Below are 27,185 nucleotides of genomic sequence, written 5' to 3'. Positions count from 1 at the left end.
CTTAACGTCACGTGACGTGACCAGAATACCCGTGGGGCAGTTCCCCTCATTGTGCTGAGTGTTTTGATATGTCACATGTCCATGTTGTGCAAATTTTTTAATTTTGCTTGTTTTTGGGGCGGGGATACATGTGACGTCACGTGACGTCACGTGACGTAACCAGAATACCCGTGGGGCAGTTCCCCTCAATGTCCTGAGTGTTTTGATATGTCACATGTCCATTTTGTGCAAATTTGTGATTTCGCTTGTTTTGGGGGCGTGGCTACACGTGACGTCACGTGATGTGACCAGAATACCCGTGGGGCAGTTCCCCTCATTGTGCTGAGTGTTTTGATATGTCACATGTCCATGTTGTGCAAATTTTTGATTTCGCCTGTTTTGGGGGCGGGGCTACACGTGACGTCACGTGGTGTCGTGTGACGTCACCAGAATATCCGGTGAGGTGCCAATACTTTTGGCAAAAAGTGGCTACTGAGGGTTTGGACATTTCATGTCAATACTGAAGTCATTATGGGATTCTACTTATTATACTGCATAGAACAGTACATGCAATTCTTAATGTTGGATGTATTGTGTGTGTGAGAGCTTAGAGGAAATTTCGGAATTCCCCATTCAAGTCTATGGGATGTTCGACCGTCGACTACGGGAAAACCGAACTGTCCGAGTTCGGTGTAAATCGCTCGAAAACTTGCCGAGTTATAAACCTCAAAAATGTATAATGGAAGTCTATGGGAAAAAAGGCCACTTTGAGCTTCCGTACCGGGAATGCCGGAATTCCGATTGCTTAGAAAAATAGAAGCAACATACTTCAGACCAGGGTCTATGACATATCTGAATTTGGTGCATGTGGCTCGAATGCCCTAGGCGCATTTTTTTAAATAAATTTTTGTCTAAGAATAATAATAATAATAATAATAATAATAATAATAATAATAATAATAATAATAATAATAATAAGCTTAGAACAGAAATCAGAATGTTGGCTTCTACAAAGCCAACATATACAGTGAACAGGAACAGAGACGAAAACTAAACAGGACAAAGGACAAGGATACACTGATGATTCCTCGCTGCCATTGGCAATGTTTCACGGTTAAATAGACAAAACAATGAACACATAGGGAAAAGGTGTGCAGAGATGGGGAGAACTAAACAAAGGCAGGGCAGACACATGACACAGAACATAAACAGAAGCCATGGGCAAAAGTCCGGGCTGAGTCCTGACAGTATAGCAGCATCCCACACCGAATAAAATGCGGATTGATGTCACCGAAAAAAAATAAAAAAATCCAGGAAGACAGGAAGACTGGAAATCAAGAAGACTGGAAGAACAGACCAGGAGGAGGAGAAAAAAATATGCTCCTAATAAGCCGGTCCAGGCTGGAAGCTATCCTGCTGGGTCCGAGTTTGGGCGGAATCATTCTGTCACACCGGGAGGAGGAAGACAGACCCAGATACAGGATAGCTTCAAATAAATAGGGTTTAATAAATAATAATGCACTGCACTGAGTTCTTACAATTTGAAACTATTTGGTTTATTAAGTCATTTTTATAATTCACTACACTGATTTTTTGTGTCATCTTATCATCTTACAGGGAGCGGGGCTGAAGATGGCAACAAATTTGGTTGTTAGACACCCTGAATGTTTGATGTACAACGACATGCAATATGACGACTTACAAGATGAATATGATGGCACATCATATGCATATTATAGTATGCCTTCTCATATTATGTATATTACATTATAATGCATAATACAATAAATAATTTGTACTACTAATATACTAGATTTATGTGGATAGCTCTTATTCTGTATTAATTAGTCTCAAAGATCAAAAGGTTACTACATACTAATTATTTATGTCTTTGCTCATTTTCAGTGGACTACACGGTAAAAGGTGGTTCTGGTGTTGTTGGCTTCCATTTTGAATTTGCATCACTAAATTTTGAACCCATTGAGACAGTTCACAAAATCTTCCCAGAAACTTGGATATGGGAATTGTCTGAAGTGGGGTTAGTGAATCAGCATATTTACAAATTTGATTGCAATGTACTATTTGAATTTCAATCTATTACAGATACAAGATATCAAAAATGAAAGTGAATGTACCTATTTCTTAGATAATGCATGTCTACAGTGGTTGTTGCAATGCAAGTTGTCTTTTTGACAATATATAATAGAAATTGAGTACAGTGATTCTCCGCAGGGACTCTGGATCTGTACAGCTTCCACTCACTGTTCCTGACACCATCACCACTTGGGAGACTGAGGCTTTCTGCGTGTCCTCTATAGGTCTGGGTCTCGCTCCTCCTGTTCAGCTCAAAGTGTTTCAGCCCTTCTTCCTGGAGCTCTCGTTGCCTTACTCAATTACACGGGGAGAGGTTTTTGAGCTGAAGGCCACTGTCTTCAATTATCTTTCCAAATGCATTATGGTACTTTATTTCTGAGATTAGATCTTTACAAGTATTGTGACGTTTGAGATGCACGGTAAACTAATCACCTGGGTCTCATTGACAGGTTAAAGTGACTCCAGCCCCTTCCTCAGACTACACTCTTGAAAAATCTTCTGATGGCGAGTATTCATCCTGTCTGTGTGCAAATGGAAGAAAGACCTTCAAATGGACTCTGATTCCCTCTGTGCTTGGTCAGTCAACAATTTCATAATCATGGAGCTCTATATTTTCTTTTGCCAGTGCCAGCCTTGTTTGAGTGTATACAGGCCTATTCTTAGCTTTAGTTGGCTTACGTTATTATAATTATATGATGTTGATAAATTAGTGCATATTTGTAGGTAGTGGCAAAATTTTGAGGAATTCTTAGTTGTTACACTATACATTCATGAGCTATATGTCTGCACAGTCACTGGTTTGATGAAGCAAAGATTTAAAGCTCTACAAAGTATGAATCTACAAGTTGTCCAAATAGTCACGAAGGACGATCATCTACAATATATAATATAAATAAAGATTTATAGATTTATAGAAATGTGTGCAACTTTTTAATGGTTAAAATGCAAACTTCAAAATGGTTAAAATTGATAAAATTTCATGAAGCTTCTAAAAGATGAGTAAAAAATGTATTGTATAAACAAAATGCATTTTTTAATTCGGAGTATATCTTCATAATGTGCCTAAAATAGAAACAGAAATAACATGTAAAAAGAGATACCAATGAAAATATAACACAAAACATAACATATGGTGTCACACAGCATAGTTTTTGAATCTGTAGACCTGAGGTCCAATGCAGATTATTTATGTTGGAGACTTAAGGACATTTGTAGCCCAATGGACATAAAAATATCTCATCCTTGTGACTTTTACTCGGTTTTTGTTTTTTTCCTTACCTAATTATATATTATAAATATTACATAAACACATATTTGCTTCAATGGACTTTTCTTTAATTATAATTGCCATATTTGTTTCACCTCTTATTATACAGGAGTCTTGAATGTGACAGTGAGTGCAGAGGCAGAACAATCTCAGACTGTGTGTGATAATGAGATAGTGAGTGTTCCAGAGAGAGGCCGTATTGACACAGTTACACGAAGACTCATTGCAAAGGTCAGTGTCTTGTAAAAAAGCGTAACTTTAAATCTGTAAACCTTTCCTTGTTAGGTTATGATCTAATAATATTATTTCCCTTCAGGCTGAAGGAACTGAGAAAACAAAGAGCCAGAGTTGGTTATTATGCCCACAAGGTTAGACTTGCAAATATGTTTTCAGTTGAATTTCATTTGGTTGGTTTACAAATGATGCATACAAGGTTTTACTGCTCAATATTGATGGAGTTGACTTTCATCTTATAAACAGGCAACAGTGTTTCAGAAGAGCTGGAACTGATTCTTCCTGAGGACATAATAGCAGGATCAGCACAAGCTTCTGTTTCAGTGCTTGGTAAGACATGAAACATTAAGGAAAGAAAAAAGTAATAAATACAACAGGATAAAAAAAGAATTTGTCTTAACACCCACTTATGCTAAAGAATACAAACAAACACAACATGCTTCAATAAGACCTCCAACAAAGTACAGTGATGCCTCGAGATATGAATTTTTTGAGATACGACCAAATTTTTGCCGTGAGATACGAGCAATTTTTTGAGATACGAGCATCCGAGCCACCGTCACCAAAACAAAGATCCCCAACAACCACGTGTGCTCTGTTTCCCACGTCTCGGCTTCCCACGTCTCACTCGGTTAACGCCGCCTTTCTGCTGCACACGACAAACAAAGACCGATAAAACGGAGGTCATTCATTTCCTAATTAGAGTCGCAAAGGCGCTGCGTGAGGTGCCGACCATCTGCAGATCCGTAATTTTCAGATCCGTTTTGAGCGTTGGATCCGTTAAAAAATGTAACTTGTGCGACTACACCGCATCCGATATGCCGACCGGACAGGTTTTTATTAAAACGACAGGCAGATCTTATTCACGTCACGAACGTCTTATTCAGGTCACGGAACGAATTAAACTCGTATCTCGAGGCATCACTGTATTATAAAGGAAATGTGCTTGCTGAGCACACATTGCTTTGCGATGAAATTGACATAAATGCTACATAAATTTGTATACATTTATTTACCAGAAGTGTTGGAACAGCATTGTCCTGGGTCCTTGGTCTGGCGCTGTCACAGGGAACTCGTGCTACATGGGTTACAGATATATTCAATAGAAAATACACAAAATACTGATTGGATATTAAATTTCATCATAATTATTCAATATGTTGCTCTTTTACAGTTTCAGTCCTATATAATTTCTGACAATCTGAGCTATAATTATTTTCTATGAAAATCAAGGCCAATGTGAGGATATCCATGAACCCTAGTTTACAACCCTAATCTAATCTAACCTTAAATGTTGTTTATCATACTTTGTCTGTGTTCTAGTGACTTTTTTTTTTCAGTATAAGGAAGTGCAAGGCCAGCCTCTCTATTGGGCACTGAACTCAAAACTATACATTTCTAGTTTAAATAAGAAGTGCAATGGAGCTTCTATACATTCAAAACAACTATATGTTTTGTCAAACATCTTTTTAGCTAAACAGATAAATTATTCTGTTCTTTTGTAGGAGACATACTTGGCCGTGCATTAAAAAATCTGGATGGCCTACTAAGGATGCCATATGGCTGTGGAGAACAAAACATTGCTCTTCTCGCCCCAAATATCTACATTCTTCAGTATCTAGAGAACACTGAGCAGCTCACCACAGATATCCGTGAGAAGGCTAATGGTTTCCTTAAGAGTGGTAAGTGAGCTTTCTTTGACTTGTTACAGTCATTACTATTAATTCTATACAGACTTCTGCACTAGAGTTAAAATCATTAAATTTTACACAGGATACCAGAGGCAACTTAACTATAAACATATAAATGGGGCATATAGCACATTTGGCAGGGGATTAGGGAACACGTGGTAAGATTTTCTTAAACCATACCATCACTTACCTAGTGTGCATTAGTTATTATGAATTTGAATGATTATGAATTGGGGAATACAGTCCAGGTAAGAGCATGATACTATTCACATCTCACATTTTTGTTACATTCACAATAAAATGAATCTAATCTAAATCTCATTCACATTCATAAATTCAGCCAGGGGAATACATATTTAATAAAGTTAATTTGTGTATTTAATTTAAATGTGTTTAAATTGAATATTTGTACCAGCCTCTTAATTGATAGGTTCTGCTGATAATGATTTATGCACTTTTTTATTGTAGAATCCTGTTGTAAAAAATGGATTATTGTGCCTCAAGTCTACTATTGGTAACCTGACAAACACCTACACCACTGCACTGTTGGCCTACACTTTCAGTCTGGCAGGAGAGAATGAAACTCGGGAACGGCTACTAAAAGAGTTGGATGACGTTGCCATTACAGGAGGTACAGAATTAATTGGAAGAATTTGTAACACTAATATTTGTAACAAATAAAACAAACTACATTTCTGCAAGTAAAATTACTGAATGTAGTTATTAGAAATAGAAAAATGTTATTGCAAACTATGTATGAAGGAGCATACAGTATATGGACTAAACTATGCCACATTCTAAGCCTTTAGGACGGACAAACAGAATCTATGACATAACTGAGCCATGCAAGAGCCACAGGGTTTTATGACAGTAAAAGTTGCTTTCTAAATGCTTGCTTATGGATTTGAAATTCTTTTATTTTAGATGGTTGTCTTCACTGGTCTCAGTCAGCATTAGATGATTCCAGCTCATTGTCAGTGGAAATCAGTTCCTACGTGCTCCTAGTTGTTCTCACTACAGGTCAACCCACTGCTGCTGAATTGGGTTATGCTAATAGGATAGTCAGCTGGCTTGTGAAGCAACAAAATCCCTATGGAGGCTTTTCATCCACCCAGGTAACCGATTAAACTGCATTGTTCCCTTTTGTTTGTTCTGCAGTTGTGATGAATCGATGTATACATTTTATAGCATTATTTAAAGGACTGTTTTTAATCAGGACACAGTCGTGGCTCTCCAAGCTCTGGCTCTGTACTCCACTAAAGTGTTCAGCTCAGAAGGCTCTAGCACAGTAACTGTAAAGTCTGCAGCTGGACACAGTCACAACTTTGATGTGAATCAGAACAACAAGTTAATGTACCAAGAAAGATCATTGCAGGATGTTCATTGTAAATACAGCATTGATGTGAAGGGCTCCACCTGTGTATCAGTGCAGGTCAGTACATCTGATGCTTCCTGTCTTACAACCCATTTTTTTATAAAGTGATTGTATAAGCACTGACTGCCCAGAGGTTCACGAACAAAACCTTTTAAAGTCTATTTAAAATATGTTTTCCATTGATTGCTTTTAGTTTATTAAATTAAATCTCTGCTTGCAGACATCACTTTTCTACAATGTCCCCACACCTACTGAAATCTGAAAGTACACTGAGCATTACAGCAAAGACTGAGGGAAACTGCACAAAATCATTTGGACACACTTTGTCCCTGAAGTTCATTGTTGAGTAAGAATAAATGTGTAATAAATCTTTGTCACAAAGAAAGAAAAGAACTGGTAATTGATGCCTTCATGGTATAAGCAAACAGTCGATTGCTGTAAAATATTTCATATATATAATATATTATTCTCTCATGACACTTTATTGTGGATACTACTGAAGTTAATGACTTTTGTTTTTTCAGATATAATGGAGCACTAAACAGCACTAACATGATCATAGTGGACATAAAACTGTTATCAGGGTTCTCAGCAGATCCTGCTGAAGTAAGGAGTAGGAACGTTGCTTAGATTTCTGTAATATACATATATACATAATATATATATGTCTAGATAAACAGACATGCAAATGCCTGTGTAATGATATGGTAACATTAGAATTATTATTAATTTTGTTTTTTGTAGATGAAAAAAGAACTTTTGGTTGAACGGGTTGATTCTAAAGATGACCATATTATCATGTATATCAAAGAGGTAAGAGGATAACATTTATACAATACTTATCATTACCTATATTACAACTGTGCAGTATGTCCTGCCCAAGAAATATGTTTGTATGATTTATTACACACATAAACATATATGATTTAGTGTGTTTACAATATGATGTCTGCTTTGTCTCCAACAGCTACAAAATAATATTCCTATAAACTATGAGCTACACACTAAGCAGGTGCTTCCTGTCAAGAATCTCAAGCCAGCGGTTATCAAAGTTTACGATTATTACCAAACAAGTAAGATTTTCTAGGATTGCATTATTTAAGCAGTTACTGAAACTCTGTTTTTGTCATTAACTGATTTTAAACCTATTTCCTCCAGGTGACAAGTCTGAGATAGAGTACACTTCTCCCTGTGTGTAGGGTTTTATATTGGGACAGAAGATGCAGAAAAATCCTTTGCCTATCTGCTGTATGATGGTCTTTCTTTCTCATTAAGAATTTTTGTTATTGAAATAAAGAATACCCTTTAAACTCTTTATATGTTGCTGTTGTGTTGAAAATCTTCACAGTGTGATTGTACAGGCATTTTGACAAAAATCTTGTGAGATATCATTTTTAGAAGACCCCATTAAATTACATTGAAATATTTTTGTGTTTAGCAGAGCTCTGGTGTAAAGCTGGTGGTTGGATCCATAGTTTCTTTTACCCCTATCAGATCTTAATAGTTATGTGAATCTATATGATGCTGTAGTGCTGAGTTACCTTAGAGCCTGCTCAGCTAGTTAGTGATCTGCAAGATTCTGGGTTGATAGTGATATTAGCATGAAATTTCGAAGCCTTAGAAAGGGTAAAAAATATAAGAGTTATGGGTTAAAAAAAGATTGTGGGTTATGTAGAAACCCTTCAATTACATTGAAAGTACACCATTGACAGAAGATTAACTTAAACTCATCGCATTGTTTTATCTTTGCTTTGCTTTTGCTATAAAAAAGAAAGACACAGAACAGATCTTCATACATAGGAGTGTTGAGCAGAAGAGATGATGGCAGTTACAAATTTTTTAGAGCTTATTATAGCCCATTATTTCAAGAGCCTCCCCTAGGTGGTGGAAAAAACTTCCCCTAGGGGTCTGGACAGCTGAATCTGGAGACTTCTTCATGAAATACTTGAACTGGCACTTTCTCCCCTGTTTGTTGTATATGTGTATTTTTAAAATATATATATATATAAAGGAGTTTTATGCTCATGGTATCTTAAGTCTGTAACCTAGTGAACCAGAGTTAATGTATTCAATGATAGAGACTTAAAAGCACTTTTGTACATCGCTCTGGATAAGGGCTTCTGGCAAATGCTGTAAATGTAAATGTAAGAGCTTTTAAAAACTTAAAACAGGCAAACAAATACAAATCCACAAGGCAGAATCAATGTCATAATAGAGGCAGAAGTCAGACAAAGCACAAGCACTGTTAATAGGGCAAACAGCAAAGACATAATCCAAAGAACCAGAATTGTATTGAATTGCTTTAAGACACTAAGAATATACTACACAATGCAGTGATGGTATGAGTGTGCTTTTATAGTGTGAAGTGTGAATAAGTATTGGCTCCAGTTGTGTGCAATCAGAATTTGAGTAAGCATGCATGCATTTGTTGATTGCTATTGGGTGATGTAATCTTGTTCGTAGGCCATGCCTGAGTTTTGGGATTTGTAGTCAGCAACCATGCTTGTAGTCCACTCTTTGTTGCCTGGAGTGGCGAGCAACAACTTTTCTCTCACTAACAATAAAGGAGACAAAAATTGTCAGTAAAGTGATGTACATTATACATCAATGTTCTGCCAATCAAGTTGTTGCTAATATTATGTAAATAGAATATTTTCTAAAATGCTTAAATACACCTACCATCTATTTTATTATATATAAGACCTGCTCATGAAATATATTACCAGCTATTTAATCAAGCTAATTATGTGGCTGCAGCTCAATACATACAATCAAACAATGTGAAATATCAGAATCAGGAGAATGTGATCTTAGTAACTTTGGCAGGGATCAATGTAAAACCATTTTAAAGTCTTGAATGACTATAATATGGTTTTAATTGGTTTTAGCTGACTGCTTATCTTTTCATTTCATCATCAGATCAATGATTTAGTTCAAAGTTTGGCATGTCTGTACTTAGCAAAAGTGTGTCAACTGTTTGGTTGAGTTTGAATCACAAATGTTTGTTTGATCAATGGTCAATAAATCAAGGATTGCAACTAAATCAAATATTGGTGTAATTCATATAAGAAAAGACAGGGTATTAACAAAAGCTGAAATGTTACCATTTTTTTTTTAAAAAAGGTCCCTTTTTTAATATTAAATTTTTTTTTTTGAAATATTGGTGAACTACCATTGTTTAGTGAGACTATTACATGATAGATTCTTTTCCCCGTAAGTTACACAATCTGTTTGGGCATGACGTTTATTTGAAATGTGTACAAAAGAAACATGTTACTAACTGTTTACTGGAAGAAAGAAGTATGATTCAGTGTCTAATGTCTGAGAAAATGGTGACCAGATTTTAAACCAGAATGATGCTTTCATTCACTGTACATAGTTTAGATTTCTATTTTGTTTTTAGACCTTTGAACAGTTTATGCAGGTGTTAAGACAATTATATTATAATTCGTTTAGTACTAGACTTAAATTCTGCCACGTGAAATTATTTTCACTTTTATACATTTAATTCACTTTTTCATCATGCATTCATTTTTGTAAGAGAAGAAAATAGCAATTATTATAACAATAGGTTTCCTAATGCATATGATATGCAGTGTTGTGGTGTAACGAAGTACAAATACTTCGTTACTGTACTTAAGTAGAAATTTCACGTATCTGTACTTTACTTCGCTATTTTTTTACTCCGTTATATTTCCACTAAGCATCTTTGTTTCTCGTTACTACAAAATAAAATCAGAAGAAATGTTTGCGAATCACTGCTCCTAGATTGCATTACGCTCCGCGCGCTCTATTTCAGCGTAATGTTGCCAAAAGGAGACGGAAGCACAACAGAAACCGCCATGGAAGCGCCTGCTGGAGGACCTCCCGTTATTGTAGACCTGGGGTGGCCAACCAGTCAGAGACAAGAGCCACATTTTTTACTGTTTTACCGCAAAGAGCCACATCATACACATGGGCACACAGGATCATCACCTTTTATCGTCCCTGCCATTTTGAGAGCGAACTTGACACAAATTGTTTACTCAAATGATTTTGCTCCTACTGGGAAACTTTGAGATATTTTCATCCCAGTGCGCGTTTGGCGAAAATACCGTATTGAATTCAAGTGAAGCGAACACGCACAATAAAAAGACACAAATACAAACTTCGATATGAACGTAAGAGCCGCATGAAACAGGGCAAAGAGCCGCATGCGTCTCGGGAGCCGCGGGTTGGCCACCACTGTCGTAGACGACCACCCCGACGATAGTGGTGAACAGGGTGAAGAAGATAACGTTATACACCCGTGGCTGTATTTGCAAGAAATGTTTCTGTACATTGGAATGAAAGATTCTTCCTACCGGATGAAGTGTCTCTTATGCCTACCGAAAATCACTGAAATTTTACTTTTTACTTTTACTTCAAACACTTAAGTACATTAAATATCAGAAAATGACTTTTGATACGTACAGTAAATATCAGATACTTTAAGACTTTTACTTGAGTAATATTCTAAAAGTTAACTTTCACTTCTACCGAAGTCTTTTTCTAGTAGGATATTTGTACTTTTACTCAAGTATTGCTTTCTAATACTTTATACAACACTGATGATACGTATTCAAGTGTCAATATTGACATTTATTCATGTTTAGTTCAGAAAGACATATTTAATATATTCCGATGCTTTTATATGCAGTTATGTTTGTTTATTTTAGGAAGAAATAAGTCTGTTATTGGCCCATTTCCTGCTTTGTCTATTGACCTTCAACAGAATAAACATACAAAAGTCATTGCACTGCTTATGTATACAGATGTTACATAATATTGTAAAAACCCACTACATGTCACAGACTTTACTTTATAGCATTTGCAATGTAGTTGGGATAAAATGCTCAAAATGATTAATCATTAGTGAGAAGATAACAGCAGATGGACTCTTTTGGGGCTAAGTGTCCTTATAAAAAAGGAAATCAAACATCAGAAATTGGCATTTGCAAAGGACTTCATCATGGTGGTCAGCTGGGTCCACATCAGGATAAGGCTACTGTTAGCCTGCTTTCTCTTGCATTCCGTTTTTGGCCAAAACAGAGGACCGTAAGGACCACATTTTTCTATGCATCTTTCATATTTAGCAGTTTATTTAAGATATTTTGGAAATATAAAGATTTTGTCTTTTAGGTCCTTTTTCATCTTGAATAGTGTGAGCGTGAAGTGTGTGTGTGTGTGTGTGTGTGTGTGTGTGTGTGTGTGTGTGTGTGTGTGTGTGTGTGTGTGTGTGTGTGTGTGTGTGTGTGTGTGAGTGAGTGAGTGAGTGAGTGAAAGAGAGAGAGAGAGAGAGAGAGAGAGAGAGAGAGAGAGAGAGAGATGATATATGAATTGATGCTGTAGTGTCAAGCCTCAGTATCTAAGTGTCTACTATATCTAGTAGATGTTAATAAACATTAACAAAAATCATTATATCATCATTCTGTTGTCCTAGTAAAAAAGAAAGGGAATGAATATGGCTATTTTTAACATACTAAAACCTTTTTGTGAATTTACTTAATATATCACACCCACAGGCAGAAATAATTAACATTATCAGGGCTGTCAAGTGTCACGCATTGAAAGTCTCAGTCATGCATTTTGGTCTTTTCTCACGCTTTCCCACCACACATTGTTTTTCTCACGCAGAAAAACATTTTGTCTATTTATCATATATTTAATATGCCGCAGCACCCAAAATGTATCTGCTCAAGCTGTCTCTATGGAAACGGGCATGAACCAAGCTTGTCCCCCCTGGAGTTCTTAGTCGAGCCTGACACTTATCAGCCAATCAAAAAAGAGGCTACACAATTGCCAATCAGAAAATAGCACTATCTGTGTTAGATTTAACGCAACGGGGGCGCTGGGGAGGTGTGGATGTCACGCCTTCCTGTCTTCAAAACTTGAAAGCCCTGCATTATATTATAAACTACACAGTAATTGTACTTGATGTTTGGAAAAAACATATTTATAAAGACATTGCAAGATTTCTACTTTTACATTTCTGAGGTGAGGCTAATTAAATAATCTTTGTGTTATAGCATATAATTGGAAAGAGTTTGGCCACAAACCGAACATTTTTGTGTCAGCATTATTGTTTTTCTGTCAGCCAGTTTCTCCTTATTTTGAGCATTGTTCCTGTCTTTTTCCTACTGCCTGGTTTTATAGATAATTACTTTTTCTCACTTCACTTAAATACCAGAAGAAAATAAACATACTGCTCAGCTGAGATTATTAATCTACCATATAATACACTTTTTTCTGAAACATCTCTTTCACTGAACACCCGAGCAGTGCTGCAGACTCTCAACGAGCCTTTTGCCCATTCATGTCATCAACACCCTTCTGTAGATTGGCTGAATAAATTGCCCGCAGAAATGACAATGTGAATTCATGTGCATAGTGCTAAAGTCAGAAAAGGGTCCAATTATTCACATGATTTTCCAGTCAAATGTAATATTATAAATAGAACAAGATAGGGATTTAGAATTTAATGGGTGTAATAGATGACATTAATAGGTGTAGAAGATTGAACTTTAATGTATGATTCATTACATGCCATTCAGCTTCGCATGTGTACACAGACCTCTCCCTATTTGTGTATCTGGGAAAGTTTACGTTTTGTACATAGTGCAATAAGTTTCAAATATAGAGTTTTGGACGCGTTTTTTCTGAAACCTTTGCACAGAACGGTACGCAACTCACTTGTTAATATTATTCGATTTAATAAAGCAAGTAAACATAATACATTAATATGTCTTTAGCCAGGTTAAAGAAGGGAAAGATGGCAGAGAATGATAAAAGTAAAAGTGTAAAACTTACAGACTAGAAATTGTAAAGAATTGCAAAGATATTTATGAATGTATGACTTCGTTTCATGTTAGGCTACGTGGTCAAATAAGTGTGCTTTTGTTATACTCTCTGAGAAACTATTCTCATTTGCATTTTATTAAAATAATGTTCCTGTGATTTAGTTATTTTCTATGATTTTTTTTTTTTTTTTTTTTTTTTACAAATCCTCTATTGCTTTTCTTAGAATATAATTTTTGTCTTTAGATATTTCATGGTGACATTTCCATCAGTAATAGAGGCTGGCTCTGATGCCAGATTTTGTGTGAGTCTTATTAAGCCTAATGAGACTCTGCAAATGAACATTTTTCTGGTTCACAACAAACAAGACAGGACTCTTTTTCACGAGACAGTGGAAAAGGAAATTCATCACTGCTCTCATTTTGTGGTAAGAAATCCAGATGATTTTTTAAATTATTATTTTTTTATTATTATTATTCATATTAATGCTTCTTGTGATTCCACATGGAACACATCTTCACAGGCTCCAAATGTTGAAGGTGAATCGGTGCAGGAGATTAAAGTAGAAGTCAAAGGGGAAAGATTTAAGATGACAGAGAAAAGGAAAGTGATGTTTAAATCTTACGACACATTGGTATTTATTCAGACGGATAAACCCATCTACAATCCAGGACAAACAGGTAATTCATATCTGTAATACTTAATGTCACATAAACTGTTTTAATATTGGTTTATAGATATAGGTTTATTTGTTGCTGATGCTGCAGCTCAAAACATTGCATTTCTCTAACATTGTTTTCAACAGTGAATTTTAGAATTGTCACTATGGATTCTAATTTTATTCCCCTTGAACAAACGGTAGGAGAAAATGTCTAAGTTTTTCTATGCACAGATCAATTTAACTATCTTGTTTCACAGTAATTTCTAATAAAATAATCTAGAGTGTTGATGTACATGATAATATTAGAAATAGTCTTAGCAGGTTCTTAATCTGAACTGTGTACTGTCATATTCTCCTTTACAGTACAGCTCAGTAATTCTGGAAGTAAGTAAATGAAACTATCCGTATGTCTGAAACTATTGTTGACTTTTAATGTTTGTTCACATCAGTAGGTGACTCTTTATTTTCTCTCCTAAATATACAGGATAGTAGAAGTAACAGGATTGGTCAGTGGATGAATGTGTCCTCAACAGGTCTGATACTGCAGCTTTCTCATGAGCTAAATGCTGAGGCTCCAAATGGGTATTATTATTTATCTGCCAAAATTGGAAAAAGGCTGATTTCACACAACTTTAAGGTGAAAAAATATGGTAAGTTACATCAATATCACATATTTTTTACTGTATTAACTAACATCAATTACTGTAACACAAATATGCATTAACTTTTAGTTTTACCCAAGTTTGAGATTACAGTGAATACACCAAAAGAGCACAGTGTTGTAGAGGAAGAACTGAAGCTGGAGATTTGTGGAAAGTGAGTAAAGCCAATACATTTATAAAGAGAGGGAAAATGTTTTTCATGTTTTCTTTACATTTAACATATTTTGCATATTTTAAAACAAAGTACTGTTTAAGAACAATATAGGATTCACATCCAGTGAATATTCAGAACATGCCAAAGTACTGTAGCCTGAAAAAATCAGTGTCTACATCAATGTCAATGCTTATGCATTTTTAAGGTACACTTATGGACAGCCAGTACCTGGTGAAGCACTTGTGCAAGTGTGTCGTAAATTTAAGCGGACTTATATTTACCATCAGAATGCTCCAATGATTTCACCATGCCTGGTTGAAACAGTAAAGGTGCGTAAGTAACACTGTATTAAAGAGCATTATGTTTTTATCTCTATACTGATAAAGTTCTCACCTGGTATTTGTTTTTGTGTTTTCCAAATAGATGAGTCAGACTGGTTGTGTCTTTCATATACTGAATGTGTCAACTTTTATGAATTCTGAATTTGAAGGGAATTTTGAAAACAATCTTAATGTTACTGTTACACTGACAGAGGAAGGAACAGGTGAGTCAGTAACAGATCTCAACAGAACAGAGATAAGGGAGACATTAAATGTACTAAACACTAATTGTTCATTTTAAAGTTAACTTAAAGGTAAGTTATAATACTTATAAATACTCTGGAAAATTGAAAACAATATTTAGTTGGATATTGTTCTTTCTGTTTAGAAATTTCCATGGTAAAATCTGAAATCATATCACTCACATACCTAATTGGTAAAGTGGAACTTGTGGATTTACCAAAAACCTTTAAATGGGAGACAGTTATAGAAGGAAAAGTAAGATATATTTTCTAGCTTTTAAAATTCCATTGATGAACTTAAATTTCTTTTTGACAATTATGAAGTTTTTACATTTTTTAATTTTTTGCTAGTTTTGACAGCAAGGCTTCTTTCTTTGATCAACAGATTAAAGTTACTACCTTCAGTGGAACACCAATTCCTAACAAGGAGGTGTATCTTTCAGAAGGTGACCGATGGACTCATGGGACATTACTACTTAATCTTACTACAGATAGTAATGGCTTGGCAAACTTCTCAGTCCCTTCACCTGAACATCCTAAAACAGGGATATCATTGAGGGTGAGTGAAAAAGGATATTAAATAAAGTCAATACATCTTTAAAAAATATTTATGCTTAATGTTCTGTGTCACTGTTATATAGGCAAGCATCTATCCAGTGATTAAATACCACCGATACGAAACACCATTCTTTTCATATGATGTTGCACATATGTATCTGCCCAAACCTGCTACACCTTACAGTCCAGTGTACAGTGAACTGTCAATAGAGAGATCAGGAGAACCATTTAAATGTGGTGCAGAAATTCCCATAACAATTAACTACTATATTGTTGGGGAAACTTCTAAAAGTCACAGTATTGATCTTTTATACATGGTAAGTACATGCAGTAACTGTATGTTACTTGAGACAGGAAATGCAAGTCACCTGTATTACCTTCATTCCTTCAGATCTTGATATATTTCACTGCACATTTATTATAATATATTTTGTGCCTCTGGTTCAGGTCTTGTCTAAAGGAGCCATAGTCCATTATGGGCATGAGACAGTTGAAGTGGAAGCATCTACAGATATCAGAAAAGGAAAAATCTCATTTAAACTATCTGTTCTTGCGGAGCTGGCTCCTTTAGTTCAGGTTGTGGCGTTCTCTGTCCTGCCCAGTGAGAACGTCATTGCAGCTAGTAGTAATTTTGATGTGGAAAAATGTTTTAGAAATAAGGTAATGCTAGCACCTTCATTATAAATATTTTGCATTCAATCATTCAGTCAGTTGGTTGTTAGCCAGAAATTGCTAAACCTTTTAAAATTTATTTTCATCATGGACTCCAGGTTTCGCTACAGTTCTCTCCCACTAAAGCAGTTCCAGGTGAGAAGAACACACTCGAGCTTTCAGCTCATCCTGGTTCATTGTGTGGCCTCAGTGCTGTAGATCAGAGTGTGTTCATCATGGAGCCATTAAATCGTCTAAACACTATAAAGGTGAATTTAAGATTTATAGAATCTCTGCTTATTATCTTCATCTTTATATTTTCACCCAGTACAATTACTGAAGAGTACTGGAGAAAACAAACAAAAAAACAGGACGCTTTTTCAAACAATCATAAGATTTCTTTAATCAGACAACCTACTAAACTACATTACTTATATAATGTTTGAAAACATGCGACATTTTATTAACGAAGTACATTGTGTAATTTTTATACCAGACATGAATAATAATATTATATATTAAATAGTATTATATATGTTATAATAATAATGATAATTATAATTATCATTATTATTATTATTATAAAAATATGTGTTTTATTGACATTTATTTCACACATTAGGCAAGTTCTTTCAAATCTCTCATGTTAATGAAATCACACATGCAATAGCCACAAAGTGTGTTTGTGTATAATATTGTGTATAATCTTATAATACTCACAAGTTAAACATATATCTCCCACAGATATTTAACTTATTGCGAGTGACACAGTTATTAGATTATCCCTATGGGCTTGAAGAAGATCAAGAATGCTTGCATGTTAGACCTCGACGGGATGCATGGCTTGACCAAACTTACAAAACATTAAAGGTAAATGATTACACTTTGCTGGATGATCTGTGGACATTTGATGGTCTTATCTAATCTTTTTTATTACCCTCAAATTGTTTGTATTTGTAAATCTATATACATATTTATATTACTTGATTTCTTATATTTACTGTATGCTACTTATTTATTTACTTTTTTTGGCTGTAAAACTATATCGATCCTGCCTTTAATTAACCTGGTCCAAAGTAACAATGAAGTTCACTGTAAACACATGGGTATAATAGTGTTGTGGCTTCTATGTTCTAGGGAGAAATATTTTCAATACTTTATTATAATACGATTGCAGATAAACAAACAAGCAAAAATGACACACAAGCATAATCGAGCAAAAGACGGCATATATTAGTTCTGTGAAACAAAGCAAAACCAAAGTTATTCACCTATCGAGAAGGAAAAAAATCAACCTTGGCATCCCATCGCAGGCCTTCCAGCTCCTTCAGTTCTCTCAGTGCTGGAAAGCTGATCCTATATTAACACGGGCCCAACTTCTTGCATTATCGTAGGCCTTTTTTCGCTTTTCGTTTTTATCTGCCATGTCAATGTTTCAGTCGCTTTCTGCTAATGTCACACATGCGCACTGAACACTCTCTCCGCCGCATATTGACAAGACATGCCCCTTTCTGCTCATTGGCTACACATTTGTTTTATTTGTCAGCCCGACTCAGTTTTATGAAGCATTTCTCAAACATCATACACCCCACCTTTAAGCTTAAAAATTTGAGTCAAATAAACTTATTAGGATAAGTCTTGTGCCATTCATTAGTGTTTTTTTTACATAATTCCAAGTTTTCTAAAGGATATTGTATCACCTACATTTAAATACAAAATATGTCATTTTATTTTATATGAAAGTATCTAGTTTAACATTTTTTCACTATTTGAGTTATTATCACCTGACAGAGAGTGGGGCTGAAGATGGCAACAAACTTGGAGATTAGAACTCCTCGGTGTTTGGTGTACAAAGGAATAAAATATCATCACACGCTACGTCAGCAGCCTCGGGGTACATCCACACCCATTCTTTTCATATTACTGTTCACTAAATAGTGCAATTTGTCACTGATGAATTTAAAATAAATACATTACATTTTACATTATTATAATAAAACACATACTGTAGTAATATACATTATGTGTAGTGCTTTTACTAGTATAATATATCTGTAACTTATGTACAATTGTTAACTTTCAAGGGAACTTGACACTGCTTCATGCCTAACGCTATGGGAATGCTTTGAGGAAGTTGTGTCTGAAGTTCTGTGTGAAATCGTGTGTTGAGTTCCCTCAAAAGGGTTCCCTGAGTAGGGTTCCCTGTGTTGCTTGCCACACTCAAGGTGTCCACTCGTGCTTCCCTCAGACAAGTACTGTAGAAGCTAGTAATCTGATGAAGATGCCCTTATATGGTCTTGCTGGAAACATCACATGATATCTGAGCTGTTATATCGGTGTGATTTCACATGGAGATTTAGACACAACTTCCACAAAGAAGTCTTCCTATAGCATCAGCTATAACACAGTGTCTCGGGCTACATGCATAACCTGGTGTAGTTCTTTTGTCATTTTAGCAGATTATACACCTGCTAATGACTGCTGACTACTGAAGGTTTTATTTGCCAATTTTTTAATTAAAATAAAAAACTAACACAGTATAGGAGACCACGACTAACCAATAACCTATATTTTATTTACAATCTAACGGAGTTGCATTTGTTGATGTCCAACATACAGTATGGTTTACAAGAGTAATTGAAACTAATTGCCAAAAACAGGCATAGTACATGTCTACTGTACTTGATTGTCTTACAAGGTATATACATACTGGCACATTAGAAACTCTTCAGCGCAAAGAAGAATCCCAAAACTGGATGTTCCATATATATTTATTTATGTTTATGCTTATGTCAGGGAAAGCTGGTCAACCAGGTAACCGAGACATTGCGACAGATCGCAAATTCTTCCCAGAAACATGGCTATGGCAGTTGTCTGAAGTGGGGTTAGTAAATATTGTTTCTTAGTGCATTTGAATTATTTATTTATTTTTTAATCAACAAATGACATGATAATTTCTATTGCATCAATAGGCATGTTTCTGCAGTGCTTCTGTACATAAAAGTGTTGATTTTTGTACATACATATACACATAAGTTTGTCATTATTGTCCACAGGGACTCTGGATCAGTACAGCTTCCTGTCACTGTTCCTGACACCATCACCACCTGGGAGACCGACGCTTTCTGCGTGTCCTCTAAAGGTCTTGGTCTCGCTCCTCCTGTTCAGCTCACTGTGTTTCAGCCCTTCTTCCTGGAGCTCTCGTTGCCTTACTCCATTATACGTGGAGAGGTTTTTGAGCTGAAGGCCACTGTCTTCAATTATCTTTCCAAATGCATTATGGTACTGTAAGACCAAGAGTTTATCATTACAGGTATTATGTCAATTAATTTCACAGTACATTAATCACTTGTGCCTCATTGTCAGGTTAAAGTGACTCCGGTCCCTTCCTCAGACTACACTCTGGAACCAACTACTGATGGCGACTATTCATCCTGCCTGTGTGCAAATGGAAGAAAGACCTTCAAATGGACTTTAGTTTCCTCTGTGCTTGGTTAGTTATAAAACTTTTTCAGAGTTTTTATAGAGCTCTGTGTTTGTGCCAGTGAAAACCTAGTTCATTGTTTACACACATGTATTACTAATTTTGGTTGAGTGAATGCCCATTTTCTGGTGGCGTGTGGGGGGTATACTGAATATGTATGATGCAATGCAGCCTGCTGAGACCCATTCTTAGGATAGATGCAGAGCTAAATGGCATTTTCCTCTTTGCAATGTAACTCAGGTGGTATAGTTAATTTAACTTGATTTTGTGGTATTTTTATATGACAGTGATGTAAAATAGAGGTGGCAATGAGGAGAGTGGCAGTTTTTAGAGTCTCTGCCCACTGCCAAAGTAAAACCACTACACATTCAGAATTATGTAATCAAAGTTTAGGTTTCAGAAAATTCATGATATCTACTTGGGACAGCACCCTGCCCCGGTGGGCAAAATGTCCTCCTTAAACACATGGTTAGAAGGCAGGGATAGTTTCTCATACATGGTTTATGGTTTGGAAGCAGTCAGAGAGCTGAGGGCCAGCTTGCCAGGGTTGAACTGCTGGAGCAGGGCATTGGATATGGCCGTCGAACAGGAGCACAACCTAGGATGTGGCCCAGAGCAGGAGCAGTGCCTGGGTTGTGCCTTGGTGTAGGAGCAAGGACTGGCACCTGGAAGGCCACTACATCAGCCTTGGCAGGGAGCATGGCTTGAAACACGGCCTAGAATGCTGGCCTCTCTGTAGTTTCTCAGGAACATATAAAACTGCTCTGTTGGCCTCTGCAAGATGATCAGGATTGGAAGAGGCTGCCAGGATGCACCTGTACTACATGGTGAATGGCTTCTCTCCCAGGACTGCATAACTGCTGATATATGGTGTCAGGCACTGGCAAAGTCAGAGCAGTGCAGTTCCACTCCTTCAAGCTGCATCCTTTTATGGGCAAAGTATTCTGTAGGGAGGTCACATTATTTGTGACAGTCAATCAGGTTTACACTAATCAGATTTATTGTGTGTAAATTGAGACACACTCAGGGGCATTTTTTTAATAGACCAACCATTTTTTTCAAAACTGTCAGGCACTCTAGAGAGACAGGCATGAAAGTATTCTACTGAGCCAGGAATCAGATGCAAGAAAACACTGAGCAGTTTATTTTGCTTGGGAGAAGTGGTGGTGAGGGAGCAAGAGGGAGAGAAAGGGAGATATAGTTTAGCACTCAAGGAGACCTCCGATCTTGTGGTGCAGTGAGGTTAGGGTGGTGAGGTCCTGGGAAGTGAAAATGTCGGCGTTGAGGTGAGGGTGAGCTTATTTCTTCCAGTATATTTCCCATCTTACCTCCCTCTCTCTCTGCTGAGACTGGCTCTCCGCTGTGCTTTCCAATCAGAGGGTGAGTGCCACCTTGATGCTCCTGACTGGCTCCCCGCTTTTTGGCAGTGGCCACACCAACTTGCACGCTAATCCAGCGGCACTGACCTTGGTGCTGAAGTGTTGGGGCATGTTGTCAGCAGCTCTGGCTATGGTGCTGCACTACCACTTTTTCCTCCTCTTTTTTTAGCTGTTGGGGGCGAGGACCAGTTTTTCCTCTGCCTTGGGTGGCAGCATGCTCCGCCATCACAATACCAAATTTCTTGCGTAACTGTACATATGAAAACATTATTAATAAGATTTGTTTGTATCCAGCTTGATAACCTGGGCACAATGATTGTATACACACATGTCTCCTAAAGGGTCAGAAAGATGTTGATTTGATTGGATACTGTAGCAGCTTGTCTATTCACACCTCTTAACCATTAACCATAACTGTGCTTTGTCATGAAAAAAGCAAGAACATACAACATTGGGTTGTCTGCTACAATGGATTTGTTTTTTTTAGTAATTACACTCTTTTTAATACTTTTCATCACACTACAGGAGTCATGAATGTGACAGTGAGTGCAGAAGCAGAACAATCCCAGACTGTGTGTGATAATGAGATTGTGAGTGTTCCGGAGAGAGGCCGTATTGACACAGTTACACGAAGCCTCATTGTAAAGGTTGGTGTTTTGAAAATAAGCATTAACTTAAATTTGTAAACCTGTTTTTTGTTTTGTTATGATCTAATATTGTTTTTCTGCTAGGCTGAAGGAACTGAGAAGACAAAGAGCCACAACTGGTTATTATGTCCACAGGGTTGTTTAAATATATTTATTTTTAATATATCTTTTTTATAAATATTTTATTTATCAAGTCTGCTTGGTTTAAAACTGATGCACATAATATGTTCAACTGTTCAGTAATAATGGAGCAGCTTTTCATCTCTCTAACAGGAAACATTATCTCTGAAGAGTTAGAGCTGTCTCTTCCTGAGAATGTAATAGATGGATCAGTACGAGCTTCTGTTTCAGTACTGGGTAAGACAGAAAACATTAGGATAAATACATGAACACATACTAAATCATTTCTGTTTACTTTGTGCTGTGTATAATTGCTTGTTACAATTCAATAAACTGTATACAGTAAAACTGCAATGGCCCCAAAAAGTATTTGGATAATTAAGCAAAACTTGCAAATGTATGCATTTCAGTGAATTAGAAAACAACATGTCAAATCATTTGGCAATAATTACAATTTTTTAAAAAAAAAAAAACATAAAATGAACACACTTTCAAGAAAAATATAAGTGAATTATGTATGCTAGAGATGTATGCTTCAGACACTCAAAAGTGCCTTCCTTAAAAATCAGTGTCTTAGGATTTAGTTTGTTGACCTATGTACTTCATGCAAAAATGCAAATGCCACGTTAAAATGCTCTTTCCTTTATCTAGTCAGCTTTCAATTCTTTTTTTTTTTTTTTTTAGAATTAGTGCAGTGGAGCATCTATGCATTTAGATACACCTAAAATATGTGTGTGGTCTAAACTGTTCCCAAATTGTAATTTTTTAACGGTTTAAACATCAATATGTCATGCTAAATGAAATTATAGATAAAGAAAAAAAATTATTCTGTTCTTTTGTAGGAGACATACTTGGCCGTGCATTAAAAAATCTGGATGGACTACTAAAGATGCCATATGGCTGTGGAGAACAAAACATGGCTCTTCTCGCCCCAAATATCTACATTCTTCAGTATCTAGAGAACACTGAGCAGCTCACCACAGATATCCATGAGAAGGCTACTGGTTTCCTTAGGAGTGGTCAGTGACATTATATTTATATTTATAATCTTACAGGTCAACACTAGTCAACCTAAATAGATATTTGCTGAAATAATAAGAATCAATCATTTGTCTTTACACAGGATACCAGAGGCAGCTAAACTATAAGCATTTTAGTGGTGGTTATAGCACATTTGGAAGTGGAGAGGAGAACACATGGTAAGAATTTCTTAAGCAAGGCACGAGGTAAACAGTGTTGATGATGAAAGTTACAAAATATAACCAGAAACCTGACAATTAATTTTGTTCTGAAATGTACAAATACATCTCCACCAGGTTAACCGCATTTGTCTTGAGGACGTTTGGCAAAGCACAACGTTACATATTTATTGATCCAGAAATACTTAACAGTGCAAAGAATTGGCTCATACGTATGCAGAACAGAACAGATGGATGTTTTATTAGACAGGGTAGGCTGTTCAATAATAGAATGAAGGTATGTATACTACTCAGGGTTTATCACAAATTTATTGAATTTAATTTTTATCCCTATATCATGCATATCATTCTAACATATTGTAGGGTGGTGTAAATGATGATGTGACTATTACCGCCTACATCACTGCATCATTGCTTGAATTGGGGAACACAGTCCAGGTAAGAGCATGATGCTATTCACATCTCCTGTTTTTACTACATTTACAATAGAATGAACCCAATTACAGTCACATTGTTTTTTTGTTAAGTCCTGCCTGTAAATAAACTTTCCAAATCATTATTTTCTTCAACAGAATAATGTATTTTGTTTTAATTGAAGGATCCTGTTGTGAATAAAGGACTGTTGTGCCTCAAATCTTCTATTAGTACCTTGACAAACACCTACACCACTGCACTGTTGGCCTACACTTTCAGTCTGGCAGGAGAGAAAGAAAATCGGGAGCAACTATTTAAAAAGTTGGATAATGTTGCAATTTCTGGAGGTACTGAATTATTAGAAGAATTTGTAACACTATTTTTTTAATAAATGCAACAAAATAATTTTTTCAATTAAGATTACTGAATGTCGTTATTGGAAATAGAAAAATGTTATTGCAAACTATGTATGAAGGAAAATATATGGATTAAACTATGCCACATTCTAAGCACTTAAAGGCAGGGTCTTCGTTGTTTGAAAGCCAATGTTGACATTTGAAATCACCAAAAACAAACACGCCCCTAACCCAAATGGGTCCCACCCCGCCCACACATTTATACGCAACCCAGGCAACTAATGGAAAGAAATGTGTCTTTATCATAGCTGAAGGGAAGAACAATACGATTGCAGATAAACAAACAAGCAAAAATGACACACAAGCATAATCATGCAAAGGACGGCATATATTAGTTCTGTGAAACCAACGTTACTCACCTATCGTGAAAGAAAGAAGCAACCTCGGCATCCCATCGCAGGCCTTCCCGCTCCTCCAGCGCTGGAAAGCTGATCCAATATTTACATGGGTCCTACTTCTTGCCTTATCGTAAGCCTTTCTTCGTTTAATTTCTTTGTTTTTATCCCCCATGTCAATGTTAAATCCGCTTTCTGCTAATGTCACACATGCGCACTGAACACTCTCTCTGCCCATATTGACAAGACCCGCCCCTTTCTGCTCATTAGCTACACGTTAGTTTTGTTTTTGTTTTGTTTTGCCCAATGCAGTTTTCTGAAGCATTTCTCAAACAACGGAGACCCCACCTTTAATAGGAAGCCTGAACATAATTGATGACGTAATGGGCCCTGAACCCAAGAGCTGCAGAATTTTACGGCAGTAAAACGTGTTTTCTAAATGCGTGCTTGTAACTCAAGAGAGGACCTTGTAGGTGATATTTGAAATCATTTTATTTTAGATGGTCATCTTCATTGGAAATCATTGGACTAAGTTGTCAAAAATTTGTAATACTAAAATGTAATAATTGAAATAATCATTGTTTCTGCTGTAGAAATGTTACTATGATTATGTGTACACGTCCTAATAATCCTAATAATTTAGTCTCTTTTATATTAGATGGTCGTCTTCACTGGTCTCAGTCAGCATTAGATGATTCCAGCTCATTGTCAGTGGAAATCAGCTCCTATGTGCTGTTAGCTGTTCTCACTTCAGGTCAACTCACTGCTGTTGATTTGGGCTACGCTAATAGAATAGTCAGCTGGCTCGTGAAGCAGCAAAATCCTTATGGAGGCTTTTCATCCACCCAGGTAACCCATTTTCAGACCTTTATTATTATATATAAATAATTTTTTACTTGGTAAATATTTATATGTATATACTCATACTCTTAATCAGGACACAGTCGTGGCTCTTCAAGCTCTGGCTCTGTACTCCACTAAAGTGTTCAGCACTGAAGGCTCTAGCACAGTAACTGTAAAGTCTGCAGCTGGACACAGTCAAAACTTTGATGTGAACCAGAACAACAAGTTACTGTACCAAGAAAGATCATTGCAGGATGTTCCTGGTAAATACAGCATTGATGTGAAGGGCTCCACCTGTGTATCAGTGCAGGTCAGTGCATCTTACAAACCTTGTGTCTATAAGAAACATTCTGTTTCAGAGAAAATTGCAGTCCTATGGATCAGCAAGCTCTGTATGTACACTGTAAAAGCACTGAACTCCCAGTTATCTCAACAAATGATTTTATTAAAATTTTTGTTTGTTATTATTTATTACCTGTGTATTGATTGATTAATGGTTTATCATTTTTAAATCCCTGCATTCAGACATCACTTTTCTACAATGTCCCCACACCTACTGAAATCAGTACACTGAGCATTACAGCAAAGACTGAGGGAAACTGCACAAAATCGTTTGGACACACTTTGTCCCTGAAGTTCACTGTTGGGTAAGAATAAATGTGTAATAAATCTTTGTCGCAAAGAAAGAAAAGAACTGGTAATTCATGCCTTCATCTGTATAAGCAAATAACGTTATTTTAAAGGCTTACAATGTCCACGATAGATAGTGACAATAATGATTTTTTCATTTGCTATCATTATTAATGAAGTTAATGAATTTTGTTTTTTTCAGATATAATGGGGCACTAAACAGCACCAACATGATTATAGTGGACATAAAACTCTTATCAGGGTTCACAGCAGATTCTGCTGAAGTAAGGAGTACGAATATTGCTTAGATTTCTGTAATATACATGTCTAGATAAACAGACATGCAAATTACTTGGTAATGACATGGTAACATTAGAATAATTATTAATTTTTTTTTGTAGCTGAAAAGAGGACTTTTGGTTGAACGGGTTGATTCTAAAGATGACCATATTATCATGTATATCAAAGAGGTAAGAGGATAACATTTATACGATACTTATCATTACCTATATTACAACTGTGCAGTATGTCCTGCCCAAGAAACATGTTTGTATGATTTATTACACACATAAACATATATGATTTAGTGTGTTTACAATATGATGTCTGCTTTGTCTCCAACAGCTACAAAAGAATATTCCTATAAACTATGAGCTACACACTAAGCAGGTGCTTCCTGTCAAGAATGTCAAGCCAGCAGTGATCAAAGTTTACGATTATTACCAAACAAGTAAGATTTTCCTAGTTTGTGTTATTTAATAATTTACTTTAATGACTACATTATAATAATTTCATTTACTAATATTGAACTTTTTTCATTCAGGTGACCAGTCTGAGACAGAATACACCTCTCTTTGTGGAGGATTTTAAATTACATTTGAAGGTGCAGAACATCCTTTATCTGTTTTATGTTGGTTTTATTTTCTGATTAAGATTTTATTGTGGATTAAAAATACCCTACAAATGCCTTCTCTGTGAATATTTTGTTGAAGATATTGTCAGAATCATAGGACA

General features: G+C 36.1%; 2 protein-coding genes across 2 annotated transcripts; both read left to right on the top strand.

Moving 5' to 3' along the window:
• Positions 1–1,647: 1,647 nt before the first annotated feature.
• On the top strand, positions 1,648–7,955 carry LOC113660450 (alpha-2-macroglobulin-like protein 1). Its single transcript, XM_047820910.1, is given in 19 exon segments — positions 1,648–1,717; positions 1,903–2,017; positions 2,212–2,437; positions 2,523–2,649; positions 3,450–3,571; positions 3,657–3,708; positions 3,821–3,904; positions 5,080–5,256; positions 5,348–5,423; positions 5,509–5,548; positions 5,734–5,896; positions 6,190–6,380; positions 6,482–6,697; positions 6,861–6,899; positions 6,901–6,986; positions 7,165–7,246; positions 7,385–7,453; positions 7,608–7,713; positions 7,799–7,955. Coding segments are annotated over 19 exon segments (2,079 nt in total). The 5' UTR covers positions 1,648–1,650; the 3' UTR covers positions 7,840–7,955.
• Positions 7,956–11,562: 3,607 nt separating this feature from the next.
• On the top strand, positions 11,563–27,138 carry LOC113660497 (alpha-2-macroglobulin-like). Its single transcript, XM_047820935.1, has 34 exons — positions 11,563–11,716; positions 13,703–13,883; positions 13,980–14,136; positions 14,262–14,314; positions 14,481–14,501; positions 14,602–14,767; positions 14,849–14,933; positions 15,139–15,262; positions 15,357–15,477; positions 15,642–15,751; positions 15,881–16,054; positions 16,137–16,370; positions 16,501–16,713; positions 16,824–16,973; positions 17,449–17,574; positions 18,496–18,598; positions 19,501–19,588; positions 19,761–19,986; positions 20,071–20,197; positions 22,093–22,214; positions 22,299–22,350; positions 22,488–22,571; positions 23,177–23,353; positions 23,458–23,533; positions 23,651–23,810; positions 23,897–23,971; positions 24,132–24,294; positions 25,357–25,547; positions 25,636–25,851; positions 26,067–26,188; positions 26,374–26,455; positions 26,573–26,641; positions 26,796–26,901; positions 26,995–27,138. The coding sequence occupies exons 1-34, from the start codon at positions 11,631–11,633 to the stop codon at positions 27,039–27,041; spliced, it is 4,287 nt and encodes a 1,428-aa protein (XP_047676891.1). The 5' UTR covers positions 11,563–11,630; the 3' UTR covers positions 27,042–27,138.
• Positions 27,139–27,185: the final 47 nt, after the last annotated feature.

This window comes from Tachysurus fulvidraco, chromosome 11 (genome assembly GCF_022655615.1).
Source record: "Tachysurus fulvidraco isolate hzauxx_2018 chromosome 11, HZAU_PFXX_2.0, whole genome shotgun sequence".
NCBI lineage: Eukaryota > Metazoa > Chordata > Actinopteri > Siluriformes > Bagridae > Tachysurus > Tachysurus fulvidraco.
This window is presented reverse-complemented; position numbering and strand designations above follow the sequence as displayed.

What these genes read in the sequence shown, in the direction of transcription:
- LOC113660497 (XM_047820935.1), top strand. Translation starts at nt 11,631, where the DNA reads ATGGTGGTCAGCTGGGTCCACATCAGGATAAGGCTACTGTTAGCCTGC. An exon ending in AAGCTGGAGATTTGTGGAAA is followed by an intron (nt 14,934 to 15,138) that starts GTGAGTAAAGCC and finishes TGCATTTTTAAG; the next exon opens with GTACACTTATGGACAGCCAG. An exon ending in GCCTGGTTGAAACAGTAAAG is followed by an intron (nt 15,263 to 15,356) that starts GTGCGTAAGTAA and finishes TTTTCCAAATAG; the next exon opens with ATGAGTCAGACTGGTTGTGT.